Consider the following 20,644-nt stretch of genomic DNA (forward strand, 5'->3'; position numbering starts at 1 on the left):
ATCACTTCAAGACTATGTTTCTCACAAAAATAAGAAACATAAATGAGAAATGTCCATCATCCCGGAGCTAACGTAATTCTCACTTAATTAAACCAGTGACATGACATTCAAATATTTGATCCTTTCTTTCCTGAAAAGTCATCGATAAACAACTCGACCAAATGCAATAACATTTTATGATGAGAATTTCTACAAGTAACAACAACTAACTATGTCACGCATTTTTTTCCAAAATTTTTCTCGAATCATATCATTTCTCTTGCAACAATGTTTAACCACATTTAACAACGTAAAATCATGTAAAAATGATTATCAATATCAAAACGTTTTTTTGTACAGCTGCAAATGACGACCAACTAAAGTTCATGAGCAAAAAAAAGGACATTATATAATATGCAAAACTACTTTCCCTAGCAAAAGATCTAATTTTATTAAATTCACCATTCATATTACTGCTCCATCATAACATTGTTCTCTCACATTTGTCAAGTTAACCCATATTTTGAATTAAAAAACATCAATAACAGATTTCAGAGATTATTCATAAAAAAAAAACATCTCCATTATCTCTAAAATTTGTTATTGATGGTTTGTTTCTCAAATATGAGTTAATTAATATTGACAAATGTGAGAGGGCAATGTTATGATGGAGCAAGTAATATAAAAGGTGAATTCAATAAACTTATGTCATTGGTTGCTAGGTTTAGCAATTTTACATATTATATGCATTGTTTTGCTCATCAACTTCAATTGGTTGTTATTGAATTTGCAAAAAAAAATATTTTGATGTTGTGACTTTTTGACATGATTCTACCTTATTGAATGTAGTTGGAGTTTTTTGCAAGGAAAAATATATGATTCCAGAAAGTTATTTGACAAACGTGATGGACGGACTAAGTAGTAGTGGCGAGATTAGAACATAATTGAATCACATATATCCCTATATTATATCATTGAAATTCTTGAGTAAATTCAAATTCAAGATAAAAATTATTTCCTAAAGTCACCACTATCTAGTTCTAGTAAGTATTTTTCTAATAACGGTGTAAATTGTGTTGATACTTATAAATTTCTACTAAGTATCATGTCTAAAAGACGCACTATTAAAGAAATCGGCTATTCTTACCTAAGAATCCGTGAACCTTTCAATACTCAAGCTTTCATGGCAAATGGAAAGATAAGTCTCCAAACACAAGAGCTGATCGAAACATATACAAGCTTCATAGATAGCTGCAGTGGAAGCATAACACTCGTGATCACATAAGTACTCTGTTTTTCTAAACAGTCATAACAAAAATACATAATTGGAGGAGCTAGGAAATCAGTTTATCAGGGTCAATTTTTTTTTTAAAGAGTCAATTATGTTATTAAATTTTTTTATATGTACTATTTTACCCTTATGACTCTAATGAGCCTCCGCCTGATAAACTAACAACTGTCCCAACATTATAATACCAAGTGGACCACAATCACGATCGACCTCTGATCTCAAGAGCTTATTTTGCTTTTCAAGATCCATATGCATTATTAGTCCAAAAAAAAGAAAAAAAAAGACCCAATAGAGTAATTCGTACAGAGATGAAGAAAAACTAATACATACATATATATGCATATTGCATGGCTTGCTTTGCTACATCAGGATCGTCTATCACCAGTGCACTTCTGAAATGTTCACTATCTTCAAAGTTTGAAAACCGAAGATGAGATGTGGGCTAAGGAAGCGTTGAAAAGAAACGAAGGTGATGAATGATGAAACGTTTGATAGACGTGAGGCGTGAGGGTTTATATAGTTTCCCCTTGGAGAGTCACGTAGGGCTTTCAACTTTAAACAAAAAAAACGTCAAAACAAGTTTCCAACGTCTTGATGTTTTTAATGTATATCTCTAAAACCTACACGTTTTTTAACTCCACCAAAACGGCACACAGTTTGGGAGAATAAATTCACCGGAGTTTTTTATGTTAGCTCCGGTTCTAGAAACAACAGAACTAGCCAAGTTTTGTTTTTTGGTCATGGCAGTATCGTTTCTACGAATTCCAATTCCTTCGCGGGTCTTCTGGTATCCGACCCGACTTATCCGGGTCACACCAGCTTTAGTACGATTCTCTTCCTCCGCCGCCACATTTCAGCCGTCTTCTTGTTCAAAAAGCTCCGACCAAATTCTTTCCGATAAATGGGAATCATATCGGAAGAAGAAGGTGGTTATTCGAATTGGGTACGTGGGTACTGATTACAGAGGTAAGATTTTTAGCTCCAGACTGATTTTGACTGTTCTGTACAAAGTTTGTGACTTTGTTCTCTCCATTTTCAGGTTTGCAGATTCAAAGAGACGACCCTTCTCTCAAAAGTAAGTGTTTTTGTCTTAAAGTTTGGATTTTTACACTTGATAGTGATACTTAGCATAAACCCTAAACCCTGATTCTTCTACTAGTTCCTCCAATTTCAAAAATTTGTGGTTATCTTACCTTGTGCATCTCTGTAAAGATTATGTTTTGATGTTCACTAGTATGCTAAGTTAAGCTCAAATATTTGAAAATTTGTAGCTATTGAGGGTGAGTTGGAAGTTGCTATATAGAAGGCAGGTGGGATTAGAGATAGTAACTATGGTGATCTTCATAAGATTGGTTGGGCTAGAAGTAGTCGAACTGATAAAGGAGTAAGCTTTTCTTTTTTTGCTCTGTTTCCATAGCTAATGATTGTCTTCTAATGCAAATATTGTCTATGTATGCCTTTGGTTTTCGTTATGTTTTAGGTTCATTCTTTGGCGACATCGATATCGTTGAAAATGGAGATCCCTGAGACAGCGTGGAAGGATGATCCTCAGGGAACTGTTCTTGCTAAATGCATTAGTAAACATCTTCCTGATAATATCAGAGTTTTCAGTGTTTTACCATCAAATAGGTGAGTGCGAGAACCTTCTATAATGGTCCTGGTCTTGGTGCTATATGATTCTAGCATTTGAAAAGTTGAATAAAAGCTTGATATCATAGGTTGCAATCTCATGCTTGACTCGTTTACAATTATAAGCTCTATATCTTCACAGGAGGTTTGATCCCCGAAGAGAGTGTACACTTAGGAAGTATTCGTACCTTCTTCCTGTTGATATTATCGGGATCAAGAGCAGCTTTACTTCCGATGAGATTGACCATCACATTACAGATTTCAACGAAATTTTAAAAGAATTTGAGGTGACAGCTTTGCATCATTACTTTGGTTATTAGAGACTTCAAGTTTGTTATACTTTTGCTTCATTGAAACTGTTTTTTTTTTTAATTGTGTAGGGTGAGTATCCTTTCCATAACTATACACAGCGGTCACGATACAGAAGGAAATCTGATCAAGTAATAAAACAAAGAAACGGACGCCCTCCAAGGAAACCAAAATCAGTCAAAGCATCAGAAACAGAGTTTACAGAGGAGAACCACGGAGAACTTGAAGAAGAAGAAGAAAAAGAAGTGGATGGTGAAGAATCTGATGACCATTTTCCTCCTGATTCTGATAATTCTCAGGTGAACAGTCGTGCAAGATGGTTGTACGAGCCAGATGAGACAGATAAGCTGAGCGGTGCTCATTTCAGAAAAGTGTTTCGGTGTAGTAGTGGAAAGCTGGAGAATTCACTTGGATTTGGCTTTGTAGAAATCTCCATATGGGGAGAATCATTCATGTTACATCAGGTAATGTATATATACAAAAACATGGATTGCTTATAGTAGTGTAACTATTACAGTATCATTGTTAATTTTGTAATATGTTTGGAAGTTAGATACGGAAGATGATTGGGACAGCTGTGGCAGTGAAGAGAGAGCTACTTCCTAGGGACATCATACGACTATCACTAAACAAGTTCACAAGAATCGTTTTGCCTCTTGCTCCATCTGAAGTACTGATCCTGAGAGGAAACAGTTTCGAAGTGCGTAGACTGCCTGAGAGGCCTGGGGTGGAAGCAACAGATGAATCAAAAGAAGTGGAGAAGGATATAGAGGAGTTTTACAGAGCAGTGATGGTTCCACAGGTGAGTATATTCTTGGATTCTGAAAAATCTCCATGGAAAGAGTGGGTGGAGCATTTGGATAGGAACGATGGTTTGATGGACGAGGAATTGAAAGATGTAAGGAGAGGTTGGGAAGAGTGGAAAGCCGCGAAACCATGGATGGCTAAGAAGAAGACTGAAGATGGTGATGAAGAGGTTAGTTCTGTTTCAGTAGCTGTTCATCAAGCTGTTTGAGAGTCTTAACATTAATCACATCTATTTTTTGTGCACCTTTGATAGAATTTGTTATATGGTTGATGTTTCATTTACATTGAATCTGATAAAAGTTTTTTTTTTTTGAGAAGCATATAAAGTTTCTTCACTTCACATTGTTCTTGATTCACACACGCATTAAGGTCTCTCTGTTTCAATGCAATGGTAAAATGTTGTTTTGACATTTTACCTTTTCGAACATTTTTCAGTTTTCTTTTTTCTTTCTTTTGTAAATCGTAAAAGCAAACACAAGCTCTCTTAAGATTGTTGGTTCATTTGGAACAAGTAAACAAGATTTCTTATACAAATAGTGGGTGCACCTTTTTGAGTGGCTTGATTTCTCAAGGTTGTGTATACAAGTGAAAGAAACAATTCCATAAAACGGTAAAGGCTATTTTAAAGCTAAAGAAGTCGAACACACAATACACAAGTAAATCATACGATTTGTATCCACTGCTAAATTTGGTTGTCCTAAAAATGGAGAAAGCGACCTTGTCCCTATGGCGTCATATCTGATGTCACTGATGCGTCAGAGATATATATGTCTTGTTAATTTGCATCATAAAGATATCAAAATCACAATCAATTAAGTAGGGAAGTTAGCAATGAGNAGAATTTGTTATATGGTTGATGTTTCATTTACATTGAATCTGATAAAAGTTTTTTTTTTTTGAGAAGCATATAAAGTTTCTTCACTTCACATTGTTCTTGATTCACACACGCATTAAGGTCTCTCTGTTTCAATGCAATGGTAAAATGTTGTTTTGACATTTTACCTTTTCGAACATTTTTCAGTTTTCTTTTTTCTTTCTTTTGTAAATCGTAAAAGCAAACACAAGCTCTCTTAAGATTGTTGGTTCATTTGGAACAAGTAAACAAGATTTCTTATACAAATAGTGGGTGCACCTTTTTGAGTGGCTTGATTTCTCAAGGTTGTGTATACAAGTGAAAGAAACAATTCCATAAAACGGTAAAGGCTATTTTAAAGCTAAAGAAGTCGAACACACAATACACAAGTAAATCATACGATTTGTATCCACTGCTAAATTTGGTTGTCCTAAAANCGCTTCTCTTGGTCACACTCTTCGTTTTGACGATGCAGCACAATCTTCGTCTCAACATGTCGTCTTCAAGGATCATTAAATTGAATTTTGTTGGAATTTATTGTCTCTTTGACTCTTGGCGTTATACGATATATGTTGTAGAACATTCTTTTTCCATTCATGTAGAAAAAAAAAAAAAAAAAAGAAATTACTTTGTTTTTGGAACGAAAAAATTGATGATTAAAGTATTGATTAACATGATGAGAGTATCAAATATCAAATATAAGAAAATCCAGTATACAGCACCCGTTAGATACATAGATCCTCACAGGGCCATAGATGTATCAGTATTACGTACGTGTACCGTGGTCATTGCCAAGACAACAATTAATACATTTTGTAATTGATTATTTCGTAAATTATAGTGATTTAAGCCTTGATCCACCCACTTATCTGAGCATCCACAAAGTTGCCAAGGTATTTGTAAGCAGCCTCCGAGGGATGAATTGAGTCCCAAAACAAGTGATCAGAGTGATTCGGACAAGTCTTTGTAAGGGGGTTGCACATGAAGGACATTTCCATGTATCCTGTTCCGCAACATCCTTTCTTCGTTTCCTTGAATCCTGTTTTCATTTGTACGACGATAAGTAATTAAGTATGTATTGCATAAATTAGTAAGATAGAGTTTTAGATGACTTGCGTAACAAGGAAAAAATGTATATACCATATTTGCTAGGGTTTTGGACCATGTCCATCACAGGGTCGTAGACGTTGGCGTAAAGGAACTTGCTTCCCGGTAGAGACGCTTCGATCTCAGGCAGTTTCTTTACTAGTTTCTGATTGTACAAAACGGAGTCTTTGTTCTCTTGTTCCACACAAAATCTCTAAATGTTTCTCATTTTCGCGGTCATTTGGATCGGTAAACATCCCATAGGCGGCAACCCTCCAACCACAATGTTACGGCAACCTAAACTATAAAGCTCCTGCACACACAAGAGGTAAAGATTCGAGAGTCAAAAAAGAAATATCAGCTACTGGTTTCGGACCTAGAGAAAGAAAATATATGCGATTTTTACCCGGACAAAACCGTCAAGCCTCTTGAGGACAAACTCTTGGTAACCATAGATAGTAGGATACTCAAGACGTCTCGTGGGGATATCATAAAAGTTCAAGATGAAATCGTTAGGCCCTGCACTAATGACCACTAAAGCCTTGTTAATGATCTCCATTGCTTTCTTGTCTCCTACGATACCTTTGAGGCGAGCAATGTAATTCTTGAACATGCTTGGTTGTTGTGAGACTGGTATTCCCTGGCTCGAGAGCGAAGTCCGGTCATCGTAACCCGCACCGGCCGATGCAAAACAGACGCCAGTGATAATGTCTTGGTCGGAGATGTTCGGTTGTAGAAACGGAGGAACAAACTCTTTGATGTTAAGTTTGGAGGCAATGACATCAGAGATTAGTTTGCCGTTAGAGAATCTTCCGCTAGCTTCATGGCCAGGGAGATCAACACCGTAAGGGAGATGCTTAGCCTTGAAAACGGTTCGTAAATGGTAGTTGTTGTTGCCTGTATCTGCGGTTGAGTCGCCGAAGATTAGAATCGCTGGGAAAAGCGGCTGCGTTGTGACATTTGCAGCCGCATTGCAAGACACGATAAGTGTTCCAACGAAGAGACCAAACACTATAGTTTTGGATGTAGACATTGTGAATTTTTTTTTGTNGTGGAGAAGGATATAGAGGAGTTTTACAGAGCAGTGATGGTTCCACAGGTGAGTATATTCTTGGATTCTGAAAAATCTCCATGGAAAGAGTGGGTGGAGCATTTGGATAGGAACGATGGTTTGATGGACGAGGAATTGAAAGATGTAAGGAGAGGTTGGGAAGAGTGGAAAGCCGCGAAACCATGGATGGCTAAGAAGAAGACTGAAGATGGTGATGAAGAGGTTAGTTCTGTTTCAGTAGCTGTTCATCAAGCTGTTTGAGAGTCTTAACATTAATCACATCTATTTTTTGTGCACCTTTGATAGAATTTGTTATATGGTTGATGTTTCATTTACATTGAATCTGATAAAAGTTTTTTTTTTTTGAGAAGCATATAAAGTTTCTTCACTTCACATTGTTCTTGATTCACACACGCATTAAGGTCTCTCTGTTTCAATGCAATGGTAAAATGTTGTTTTGACATTTTACCTTTTCGAACATTTTTCAGTTTTCTTTTTTCTTTCTTTTGTAAATCGTAAAAGCAAACACAAGCTCTCTTAAGATTGTTGGTTCATTTGGAACAAGTAAACAAGATTTCTTATACAAATAGTGGGTGCACCTTTTTGAGTGGCTTGATTTCTCAAGGTTGTGTATACAAGTGAAAGAAACAATTCCATAAAACGGTAAAGGCTATTTTAAAGCTAAAGAAGTCGAACACACAATACACAAGTAAATCATACGATTTGTATCCACTGCTAAATTTGGTTGTCCTAAAAATGGAGAAAGCGACCTTGTCCCTATGGCGTCATATCTGATGTCACTGATGCGTCAGAGATATATATGTCTTGTTAATTNGATTAGAATCGCTGGGAAAAGCGGCTGCGTTGTGACATTTGCAGCCGCATTGCAAGACACGATAAGTGTTCCAACGAAGAGACCAAACACTATAGTTTTGGATGTAGACATTGTGAATTTTTTTTTGTTGATTTTACTTTGTTGAATTTGAAATGTGTTTGGTTAGTAATTTATAAGGGAATGAGCTTTGACCTCTGTAGGACTGAGTTAGTTTTTGAACCATGCTGTTTCTCTTATTTTGTAAGTTTGTTTTTCTTGAGACTGAAAAAGAAAAGATAAAAAGAAAACAGTATCTAATTAAAGATATAACTAGTATGGTCAAAAACAGAAGAACTTGAAACTAAATTGGTCAAAAGGTAAAAAACAATTTGTTGGTCGGTGTAATTAAAAATACAAAATCTTTTGCAACAAGCCAACAATGTACTATTATTTAAACTAATGAATGTATTATTTATTAACTTAATTAACTATAATTTTTGTACAAAAAATTGGGAAATTAAAACAAATACATTTATTATAATATGGGCCATAAACTTCCTTTGAGTCGAATAGTACGGAGACATGATTGCAAATGGCTATTCATCTTATAAATTGGCCAAAATTTTTGACATTGCTATTTGAGTTTCTTTTTATTTAATTTTTGAGATTATGAGATATTAAATTTGTTATTGATAAAAAAAATGTTATATACACAAAGTATGAAGAAACCGGACAACTAGCAGAATTTGAAGCACCAAGGATGTTACATATTAATGAAGGAGGTTGATCAAACTCGAGCTCAACCGTGCGAGAACCGTAGTTGAAGAAGATCTCCAAGGTTCGAGTTAAAGTTCCAACACCGACAAAATATGAACAAAGATCCAATTCAGATAGATTCAAAACCGACAAATACACAGATCTCTAGTGATATGTTTACGGCGGTTTACGAAAAAAACAATACCGAAAATATGCTTCTCGATAAAAATAGTCGTGCCCATGATTATGATCTACTAATATACAATAAGAGATGTTACAAAATATTGACAAAAGAATGTTTATGTAATAAAAGATGTTTACAAAATGTTGACAAAAGAATGTTTATGTAATACCCACTAGTACGAAGACTCAAGATGCTACATGCTAGTAGTCATGTTAAAGACCGTATGCAATTTGGTTAATTTTTTAAATGGTACTCTGAGTTTATAGACTATGTAAAATTAACATACACACATCAGATAGCTTGTTTAAAAGCGTGAGTGTAAATTGGACAGGCCACCTCAGTGGCCACGTATGGTATCATCTATTGTAAGTTGTTTCGTGGACTTAACCATTGATCATGACAACAAATTTTAAAGAATGATACATTTTCTATCTCCAAGTTATTTACACCTGGTTGTATACAATTACATCTTAAAAATTTTAAAAGCTGGTTTATTTTATTTTCCTTTCATCTTGCTCATATTAAAATCCATACAATTTAGATACCTGGATTTTAGCATACGATAGAAAAAAAAACTATTCATATGTCGTGTTGTTATCATGTTAAAATCTTATGCCAACTCGAAATTGCAGCTATATATCACATATATATATATATATATATATATATGTGTGTAACAAAGTCAGTACTAATTTTTTTTTATCACATAGTACAACTTACACTGTTACACATTCTTGAACATGAGTTCTAACTCGGTAACAAAAATATAGTGCAAATATGCTAAAGTATACATGTCCCATTTAGTTACACTACTTAGTGTGAATCTAAAATAAAATTCCTGTAAAAAGTCTCCATTAATTGCCAAAGTTTTATGGCGGCATAAATTATGTATAGGTATGAAGCTCAAATCTTAAATTCTGCGTAATATATTGCATGTCTTGATCTCGACCATATATATTGGTTAAGATCTCTTATGTGGGTGAGAACGTTCACGTCGTCTCTCTCTCTCTCTCTCTCTCTCTCTCTCGCAATATGTTCAAACCGACGTCTAATAATAACTTACACCAAATAAACATATCTGGACGACATCATAGAGTAATACAAATAATTCGATTTAGGTGAGAGTACATATTGATTATTGCTAGGGTCCCCAATAAAATTACTTAAAATAAGAGCCGCATGATCTCGATTTCTTGGACCCACGTTCGAACCAACAAGAACATCAACTACGTACCAACAGAATATTATGTTTGCATATATTAATTAGGCTCACCCAAAATTTCTTCAAGTCCTTTTTTTCCACTAATAATCAAACAGAGTCGTTTAAAATTCTTCAGTATTCATAAATGATCTAGCACTAATTCAGCAACAATGATAATAAAGGATCTTTATTTTATGTTTTTGTTAAAATAAAGGATCTTTATTAAAAAATTCGATTTCAGTATACATCATTTTGTTTCTCTCTATCTAATTTTTTACATCCTTACTCATATACAAAAAAACCTGACTATCGGTTACTCTTAAACCGGTTTATATCGGTTAAATACAAAATTATGGATGTTACCAAAACATATTGCTTGGCCTGCTAACGACGGGAAACGCTACGTTTTGCCATAAAAAAACTTCTTGTTCTACTCCATCTTCTTCTTCTACGGCTTGTGTGAATAGAACTTGCGGTTGCGTGCATACAAAATGGCGGCAAGGACGGCGGCGATCGAACAGAGCATTCCCCAATATACCAAAGTGGTATGAAAGCAATGCATCCCAAAACACTTGCCGTCATCCCCGTAGAGGGCGGCTCCGTCGCGGTAAACTTTAGCGGCTAACGTACCGAAAGCAAAAGATCCGATGGGAATGCTTCCAACAACAATATTGTGGTTAACTCCAAAATGCTTCGTCCCAAAAAGCTCTGCGGTCATTGTGACGGATAGTGAAGTCAAGGCTCCGGAAAAGACTCCGATCACCGCCGTGCTGATGAAGAGAGAGATGTCGGAGTCGACCAGGAGGAGGAGAAACGAAGCTACCATGGCTACCAATGAAACCGCCATAGAGACCGGACTTGATGGCATGTATTTGCTCCTGTAATGAATAAAAACAAATAAAGATTAATAATTAGCATTCGGACAAAAACTAAAAAAAGAAATAAATATTAGAATATAAGCATAAAAATTACCGAAAAATTAGGGGATTGATTATAAAGAAAGTGTCGATTTGTCGAAGGTTATTCGATGAATGAGAACGAACACGTTAGATGCAAGGAATGCAACATTTGTTATAATTGTACGTGCTAGGTCAACGTAGTTTGTATTATTAAGAAATAATTGATTTAAGTTTTATAATAAGTAGTATCTTGCTAATTAATCAAAATTCAAAAGGGTAAAAGGGTTTAAGTGATTTTTACCTAGAGAAGAAGTAGTCGAGTAACGAAGGAAGCAAGCGGCCAAAAAATCCAAACGACGACGCGAGAGCAACCAAGGAACTAGTTGCGGTGCAGCCGCGAGACTCAGCGATCTGACCAAGATTGTTCATAAAAACTAGCCCCACCGTTGGACCGAATAAATAAATTCCAAAATATATCCAAAAGTCTTGCCTCTTCCATAGTTGTGTCCACTCGACCTCTTCTTTAACTCCAACTATTGCCTTCTCGAATTCTTCTTCTTCTTTCGTGCGATCTTCTTCTTCTACAAATTCGAATTTCTCCGGAGCTTCAAGATCATGCACCTTTTGTTGTGTTTTCCTAGAGGACACAAGCTCTTTGAACCAAACTCCAATTGGTATACCGATAGGAGAAAAAAGAAACAGAGCAATGCCGACGAGTACTAAAACCGTAGGAGCTGAGAGAAGACTCGTAGCCACCGCGTAGATCCCCGTGGCTATAGTCAAGACGAACAAAACAATGAACCCTACTTTAACATCTTTAGTAGACGACGTCGTCTTGTCTCCTCCGTGTGTCATCAACATAGGAGCCGTCACAAAACAAGCGACCAATGGTACGAGAGAGTTGAGCAAGAGATATCCCGAAGCTGCTTCGCGTGGAGACGAGTTGGAAAACGAGTTGACCATGTCGGTGTATATCTTCCCGCTCAAACCTTGGTAACTCGCCGTGATCCCCACGGCGACTTGACGGTTCATCGGAAAGCTATTGATCGCCACGATGTAACAAGCCGTGTTGATCCAACAGATACTGTTCCCGGCCAAGAAACTAAGACACCAGATCTGTGGGAACGACAATGTAAACATCTTTTTGGCGATGGAGAGATACTGGAGACCGTAGCCGGCAAAACCTAGTGACCCTCCGACGAGAAGGACAAGAGGGAGAGGAAGATAAACGGCGGCGATCCCGGAGATGAAACCGAGTACTTTCCCGGCGTCGGAGGCGAACGAGAGATAGTTTAGCTTAAACTGAGAGATGGAGAGAAACTCTTTAAGCTGTGAAGAGTAAGCTGGGAAACTCAAGTTAGTGCCATTGAAAGATTGAAGCCAGAGGACAGCGACGAGGCTTAACCATGGGAGAACGTTCGGAGACATTGTTTCTTGAGTGTGATATTAGAAAAGAAAAAAAGAATAAGAGATTGTGAAATAAATTGAGCAATATTGGTTGAGGAGGGGGGAGGATTTGTATTTATAACAAAGAGAATATATTACGATTTTATAATCCTAATAGGATTTGATTGTTGTGGTAATGAGAAGGAAGATGTGGTTAGTTTAGTAATACAAGAAAAGGAAAGAGGAGGTTGGGTTTTTTTATTATACGTTTAATTTAATGCTGATGTTGCCTTTTTACANTATTGTTTCTTGAGTGTGATATAGAAAAGAAAAAAAAGAATAAGAGATTGTGAAATAAAAATTGAGCAATACTGGCTGAGGGGAGGATTTGTATTTATATCAATGAGATTAGATTACGTTTTTATGATCTTAATAGGATTTTTGATATGTTGTGGTAAGGAGAAGGAAGATGTGGTTAGTTTAGTAATACAAGAAAAGGAAAGAGGAGGTTGGGTTTTTAACTTTTTATTATACGTTTAATTTAATGCTGATGTTGCCTTTTTACAAAAACAAATTTTTGTATTTTTACTTGCGTTATTATCTACTTTGCAAAATAAATAAATACAAATCAAAATAAATCTTAGATTAGATTCGTACAAAGAAAAAAACTACCTCTACTAAAGAGGAAATTCATGCCTCAATATACACAAATTCTTCCTTTACCTATATTACTTTGGAGTTTGGATTAAGTTCAGATATTCTTCCCTAAGAAGCAATTTTTTTTTGGTAATTTATGTTTTTACAGGTTCAAATATTTATTTTAGTCGGCAATAGATTTGTATATATAATATTACGTAAGAAAGAGATGAATTTTAAAATAAAGAACATTGAACTATTATTGAACATCAATATATACATATATCAATGTATTCTAAAGAGGAAATTCATGCCTCAATATATATATGTAAAGGAAATCAAATCATGTTAAAACAAGATATAAATACATACATATATATATATATATGTATATATACATACTATGCAGAAACTAATTTTATGCTATTTAATTTGAGTAAATTTTAGATATATTAATATCGATATATTTGATTAATTAATTACAAATTTTTAATTTTAATGATTACAAAGTTTTTTTTTTTGTCAATGACTACAAAGTTGTTATACTTGGTTTATTATATAGAGTTATATTTTTTTAAGAAAATTTGGATCGTTAGAAAAAGAACGACTTTCTGTATTTTTTTTTAGTTACTTATGTTTTCAAGAAATCAATTTTAATTTTAGATTTTTTTTTTTCTGTGGTTTAAACGCATTAAATTCCAGTTATATATTTATTTTTCATATTTAATAGTACAATTTAGCATTTGATATTTTGAAGTAACTAATTTTGGTTAGCCAAGGATTTTTCTTTTCAAATATGTATGGCAATTACTTTTGTGAATCACTAGTGACAATTTAAAAACAAATAGATAAAGGAGGATTTGATCTGAAGCTAATTGGATATATTCATTTAAGCTGTTTATATTGAAACTTTTGGCTAAAAACATTTTGTTGTAAAACACATGAAACATAAGTTTAACTTTGCAAGTGATAGGGAAAAACAATGCAAGAGTCAGGGAAGTAATTAAGATAAAAAGCTTGTAATTCGTCTTGTCTTGAACTAATATTTCTTTGAAATACCTGGGTATTCGTGTTATACGCATTTTTCAACATGAAAATTATGATAGTTAATTTTTAGCTTGGGTTTGTAAAAGAAAAAAAGCTTGGCGAATGTTATGTAAAAAAAAAAACCTATTTGATGTCAAATTTTCTAAAAAGGTAAAGTTAAAATTGTTTGCTATATTTGTTTATCCCAATGAGATATGATCATCCTGGTTACTCATTGCCATCAGTTTTTTTTTTTTTTTAATAGAATTTTCTAAGTATATGTAGAAAGATGTATCAATTATATAGTTTGAAAGGTTAACATAGAAATTTGGGCTTATTATGTCCTTACTATATAGGTAATATATGGAGTCAGGGAGGTAAATTTGTTAAGCTTACATGCTTAGTACATAATTATCTATCATCATTTTCAGCCATGAATTTTGGAAAACTTTTTCGGCTGTTATTAGAGAGTCAACTAGTCTCCCACTATATAACAATCACAAAAACAAAATTAATAATATGAGTAAATGAAAAGAAAAATAAGATGGTAGAGTTAGGGGGGTAAATACTAAATAATTAGACAGAAAGCACTTGAATTTAGTCAGATGGAAAACCAAGATAGGCAACATATTTTAGGTGTGAGAATTACTAGGGAAGATAGTTAGAAATCTGTTTTACTTTTGCATTAGAAGTTTGTTTTTTTAATAGTTGTTTTTAATTATTTTCCTAGCATAATTTCCCTTTTTGAGGTACCAAAGAACTTCCATTCTTGATTAAATTTTGTATATCTTAGAAACTCTGACATGAAATATGTAATATTATAAGAGTGAAATGTAAGAGTATCTATTTTTGCTTGGATTTAAACGAAATTAGTGATGTCACTTAGGACCAAAAGTTTAAGTAAACTGTCTTCGTCCATTCCATTTAGAACATCAAATTTTGCTGACAGAATCTACATTCAATGGTGTGATTTAAAGATATTAAGGATATAAGATCCGCGAGCACCAACATCCTCAATGAACATTATGATCATATTTAATTTGGCAAAGATACGTTCATTTTCTATAATGCTATGTGTGCCTCGTTTTAACTTTAAGATATTAAGGACAGCGATCACCAACATCAACATTATGACCATATTTAATTACGTTTGCTTAGATATGTACATTTGGTATACTGCTATGTGTACTCCTCCTTTTATCTGAACATTATGCTTTTAATTTTCATTTCTGCATTGGACTCTTAGATTTTGACAATGTATTGTCCCATATCTTCTTCTATGATTTGAAACACAAACTATATCGAATTTAAATCCGGATGTTAACACGATAACAGTAGACAACTTATGAATTACAACAAAACAAGTATTGTATATTAAACATCAACTTTACAAAAAATAGACTAAGACCATGCATTTAAATTTTCTAAGTTAAGCATTATTGGAAATACTTACAACAAAACACGTTTTGTGACCAAAAAAGTACTTGTATAGAATAAATATGGAGCTATAATTCAATTCGCTCATTTATTTGTACTTTACACAATGATAGGGTATATTCAACTACTATTTAATTAAAGTCTAACCAATATATTAATTTGTTCGGCAGAATTATTCAAATTCTTAAAAACATACTAATAAAAATTCACTAATCAAAAGAAATTGGCATTATAATTATACAATACTAGTATAATAATGATCTTTTAATTCTCTTTCTCGTTTTGTTGGTAATGTTAATTAATGCCCTTGTTTATCGGAAACGCACAAGCATAGCAAAGGTTTTAGGATCGAAGCCGTCTCTCGCCCGTCATTGACCAACTTTTTAATTGTCACTTTGGCATATGGTTTATACATGGGACAATATACAGTATAGTTTAAGATAATAAGAGTCTCATTGCAAAAAGATTGAATATAATAGGGGGGAAAAATACGAGGAAGAATGTTATAAGACAGCAAACTTAAGAAAGAAGTCGTATCTTGTTGGTTGAAGTACAACTGTTCATCATCAGATAGTTTCCAATAATTTCAGAAGACACACCAACTGATCCAGTGTTACTCCAGTTGCCAATTCGGCTTATGTTTCAACCCTTTGTATGAAGACTAATATTTATTTAACATTGTTTGTGAGTGCAGCATGGGAACCAATACAACTACCTTAATTTTTAAACATACAAAATAGAAACTCGTTTGCGATATTCTGACTAACTTAATTAAACTACTTGAAAAATGTAAAAACAAATCGCATCGCATGCACACTTTCCTTTCGACGTCTGAGTGTAGCATGGGAACCAATACAACTTTTGTGCCAATGGTATAAACAGCTAAAATTGAATGAGTTTGCTAAAAAAAATTTTTTTGCTCAAAAGCACAAAAATTTAAAAGTAATATTTTTTTTCCGTTTATATTAATTTAACCAGTAGAAGAAAATACTCCAACAATTATCAAGTTAATACAAATTGTGCATTAGCAGATAAGATCATACTTCCTCTTTTACCATCAACGCCGAAAATCCATTTAGATCTTTCAAATTACCCGCTCCCACACACTAATAGAATATTTTCCATTAGAACAATATTTTGAATCGAAATCGTTGTAGACGGTTAAGAATCTGTCACACGAATAAATCTTTCATCATTCATTTGTAAACAGTTAATTTGGTGCCTATCAGTTGATCAGCTTCCCGCCAACTTTCTGCATTTTCTGCATATGTGGCAGCGATTATTAATGGAAATTGTTTGTAATTTTGTTTTCGTTTTCACTTAGTTTGAAGGGTGAAATATGATTTAAAATGATGTTTGTGTCCTAAATAACTTAGGATGGATCTCCATAACCAGCTCATATTCATGTCCAAGTCTACAAGACCCATCAGCTTTGTTCTTTTAGTTAAGTCAGTTTAAGCCTATTGTACTTAGGGCTTTATCTTTCACTATATATATGTATGATTATCGAACATAATGAATAACAAGAAGAGAATACATCTTTCGAGTTTCTCTAACTTTCATAACACGTTATCACCACGAGTTTGCCCTAAACTCCAACTGAGAAAAATCCCTAAAACCCTAAAGCAGCCGCACAACATCCTTTGTTCGTCCTAGCTATCAACCGGATCAAGTTCGTGATTATTCAAGCTCGGCGATCGGTTCTAAGTTCGTGAACAAGTTTTGTTCGTGACTAGTCCGAGGTTCGTGATCAAACTCAAGGTATATCCGAGGTCTTTAGCTCCCGAATCAATTCCAGTCAACCCCAAACGGTGTAAGGTAAATAAATCGAATTCATCGGACACATATATCGAACCTGTTCTTAAATATATTAGAACCCTAAAATCTACAATTACATAATCAACAAATCAAACCCTAAAGTTCTAAATTCTAGAAAACCCTAAAGCTTAAAACTCTAAACCCTAAAACATTAAAATCCGATTGTATGAGGTTTAGAATTGCTTAGGATTGATTGTTTGTTATTGATTGATTGTGATATGTCTTGCATAAATTGAAAACTTAAAATCGGAATTGTTCTATGTCTTGCATGAAACCCTAAAACTAAGAACTTAAAATCGAAACCCAAGAGAATTTTTTTTTCCTAAAACCTCTTGTCCTAATTCTATTCAGAATAGGAAAATTTACTAAACTAAAAAAGAAAACTTAAAAAAGGAAATAATCTTATCTAGAGAAAATGAAAACTTATAAGAGGAAATTCTAAAACCCTGAATTTATTTGCATATTTTCTTGTTCATACTAGATTATATTTTTGTCTAGGATTGTTTCATGCATATATTAATTATGTATTAATAGACAAGAAATTATTTACTAAAATTGGCATGACATGTTTCGATCTTAAATACCGCATGGCCTAGACGAAATTAATGGCATGGTTCGGTCTTAAATACCGCATGACCTAGATGAAATTAATTGCATGGTTCGGTCTTAAATACCGCATGGCATAATCCAAAACGATTGCATGGTTCGGTCTTAAATACCGCATGAAAATAATCGGGTGCATGTTTTGTATTTTATAATGGGCATTGGACACTAAAATTACCCTGAAATCAAAGGACCTATGTGAGTGCATTGAGGATGATAATGATTGTACTGAAAAGAGTAGGTACAAGGCGATTTTGCTAATACGCCATCATCTTGCTGAGAGTCTCAAGAACCAGTACCTTACCATTGAGAATCCTCTTGACCTTTGAACAGAGTTGAAAAACAGATATGGACATCAAAAGACGGTGCTCCTACTAAAGGCTCAATTCGATTGAAAAAATCTAAGGATCCAGGATTATAAATCCGTGGATGAGTATAATTCAGAGCTATTTAAGATAGTCTTGATCTTGAAATTATGTGGTAAAGAGGTTACTGAGGAAGACTTGCTAGAGAAAACATTCTCAACCTTTCACACCAATAACATATTGCTTCAGCAATAGTATCGTGAAAAGGACTTTAAGACATATGCAAGTCTAATCTCTTGTTTGCTACTTGCTGAGCAGAACAATGAGTATTACTAATGAACAGTGCAATGAGACCTCCTGGTACAACTCCATTACCAGAAGCTCACAAGGTTGATATGACCAAGAAAGAGCCTAAAGAGACTAAAGAGTCTAACTACGTCCATAGAAGCAAGTATCACGGCCGTGGCCGTGGTGAAAGAGGACGTGATGGTCGTGGCAATTACCATGGAAATAATTATGATGGTCATGGCCGTGGGAATCGATCAGACTTCGGTCGTGGTCGAGGTAGAGGTCGCGGAATTTTCAAACCGCAACATAAGACCAAATCCATTTGCCATAGATGTGGTATGGAGAATCATTGGGTAAAGACATGCAGAAAACCTAAGCATCTTGTTGATCTCTATCAAGAGAATTTGAAAAAAGAATCCAGAAACTAATCTGGTTCATCTCGATGGTGAAAGAGATTTCGACCATGAGAATGATGGCCAATTGGATTATTAGACTTCGGATTGTCTAGGAGAGGATAATTAAATTTAAAATATTGTCTTGATTTAATTTCCATGTTTCATGATTTGAATTTTATTGGATTATGATTTTGGTTTAAATTCAATTATTTTATTTCCTTCAATATATTTTTGTTTGTTTTATTCTTTTATGTCTAAAACATAATTCTTGTCCATATTGAGAAATGGTTGAGGACAAGAATATAATTGTGGTGGATAGTGGATTAAGCCACACAATTTTAAATGATAAGAAATATTTTGCAAAATCTCATTTTGAAAAATGTCAATATTAGCACAATAGCGGGTATAGCAAGTCTAATGACACACATCTTGAAATAAGTGATGCTTTATATTCACCCAGCTCAAAGAGGAGCTTATTGAGTTTCAAAGATATTCGTTTGAATGGTTTCCATGTTGAAACTAAGGGTGAAGGAAACCAAGAGTTCCTACATATTACTGAAATCACCCAAGGATCTAAGAAAATCCTAGAGACTATACCCACATTACCCACTGGTCTTTACCATGCTAAGATTAATATGATAGAAGCTAATATGGCAATGAACAAGATGTTCAATGAACAATTCACTTTATGGCATGACCAGCTTGGCCATCCGGGTTCTAACATGATGCGTCAGCTAATTATGAATTCAAATGGGTACACTCTTAAAGAGAGACGAGTTATCACTAAAAATCTCACGTGTGTAGCATATACACAAGGGAAACTCATTATAAGGCCATCACCAGTCAAAGTAACTAAAGAGATTTTCCACTTAAGACTATACGTTTAGACAATTCTGGTGAATTTACATCCCAAGCGTTTAATGAATATTGTATGTCCATGGGGGTAAGTGTGGAACATCCTGTGGCACATGTACAAACACAAAATGGATTAGCTGCATCCTTTATTAAACGTATTCAATTTATTGCTCGACCATTACTCCTTAGGTCGAAGCTTCTTGTGTCGGTTTGGGGACACACAATATTGCATGCAGCAGAACTTATACGCATCAGGACATCTGGTGAGCATAAATATTCGCCATCCCAATTACTAACGGGTCATGAGCCAGACATATCCTATCTAAAGACATTCGGGTGTGCCGTTTATGTACCGATTGCACCATCACAGAGAACTAAGATGGGATCTCAAAGGAGGATGGGAATATATGTTGGATATGATTCTCCCACCATTATTAAGTATCTAGAGCCAACTACGGGTGATTTATTTAAGGCTAGATATGCGGATTATCAGTTTGTTGAATCCGAATTTCCTATGTTGGGTGGAGAGACAAACAAGCTGGTCAAAGAAATATCATGGAATCAAACATCCTTAAATTGGCAAGATCCTCGGACTCTAGCATGTGAGGCAGAGGTCCAAAAGATTATACATTTACAAAAGCTAGCTAATCAATTGCCAGATTCCTTTGTTGACCCAAAGAGAGTTATGAAATCGTACATATCAGCTTGTAATGCACCAGTACGTATTGATGTTCAAAAGGAACACAATCAAGTTGCTACAGAGTCTAAGGCACGTTAAGACACGTTTGAAACGTGGTAGACCAATAGGTTCCAAAGATAAGAACCCTCGGAAATCAAAGAAAAGTGCAAATCAAATCGAGGTTAAGGAAAATATAGACATGGACGCGGAAAATCCTAAGGTACCGAATGAGGTTTGGGACGCTGAACCTCAAGGTCCTGAAGGTATTGATAATAATGAGATCTCATTAAATTATATCATGTCTGGAATTAAATGGAACCGAAAAGATGTCGACATCGATGAAATATTTGCATACAA

At 34.5% G+C, this 20,644-nt stretch overlaps 1 protein-coding gene and 2 pseudogenes across 1 annotated transcript; 1 reads left to right on the plus strand and 2 right to left on the minus strand.

Annotated features, from left to right (window-relative positions):
* On the plus strand, nt 1,959-4,442 carry LOC104700457 (annotated as a pseudogene).
* LOC104700456 lies at nt 5,714-6,987 on the minus strand (annotated as a pseudogene).
* Nucleotides 10,223-12,330, minus strand: LOC104700458 (protein NUCLEAR FUSION DEFECTIVE 4-like). Its single transcript, XM_010415981.2, has 2 exons — nt 11,161-12,330; nt 10,223-10,838 (listed from the first exon to the last, which is right to left on the minus strand). Exons 1-2 carry the CDS (start codon nt 12,285-12,287, stop codon nt 10,409-10,411), a joined length of 1,557 nt encoding a protein of 518 aa, XP_010414283.1. The 5' UTR covers nt 12,288-12,330; the 3' UTR covers nt 10,223-10,408.

This window comes from Camelina sativa, chromosome 7 (genome assembly GCF_000633955.1).
Source record: "Camelina sativa cultivar DH55 chromosome 7, Cs, whole genome shotgun sequence".
In the NCBI taxonomy this organism is placed as follows: domain Eukaryota; kingdom Viridiplantae; phylum Streptophyta; class Magnoliopsida; order Brassicales; family Brassicaceae; genus Camelina; species Camelina sativa.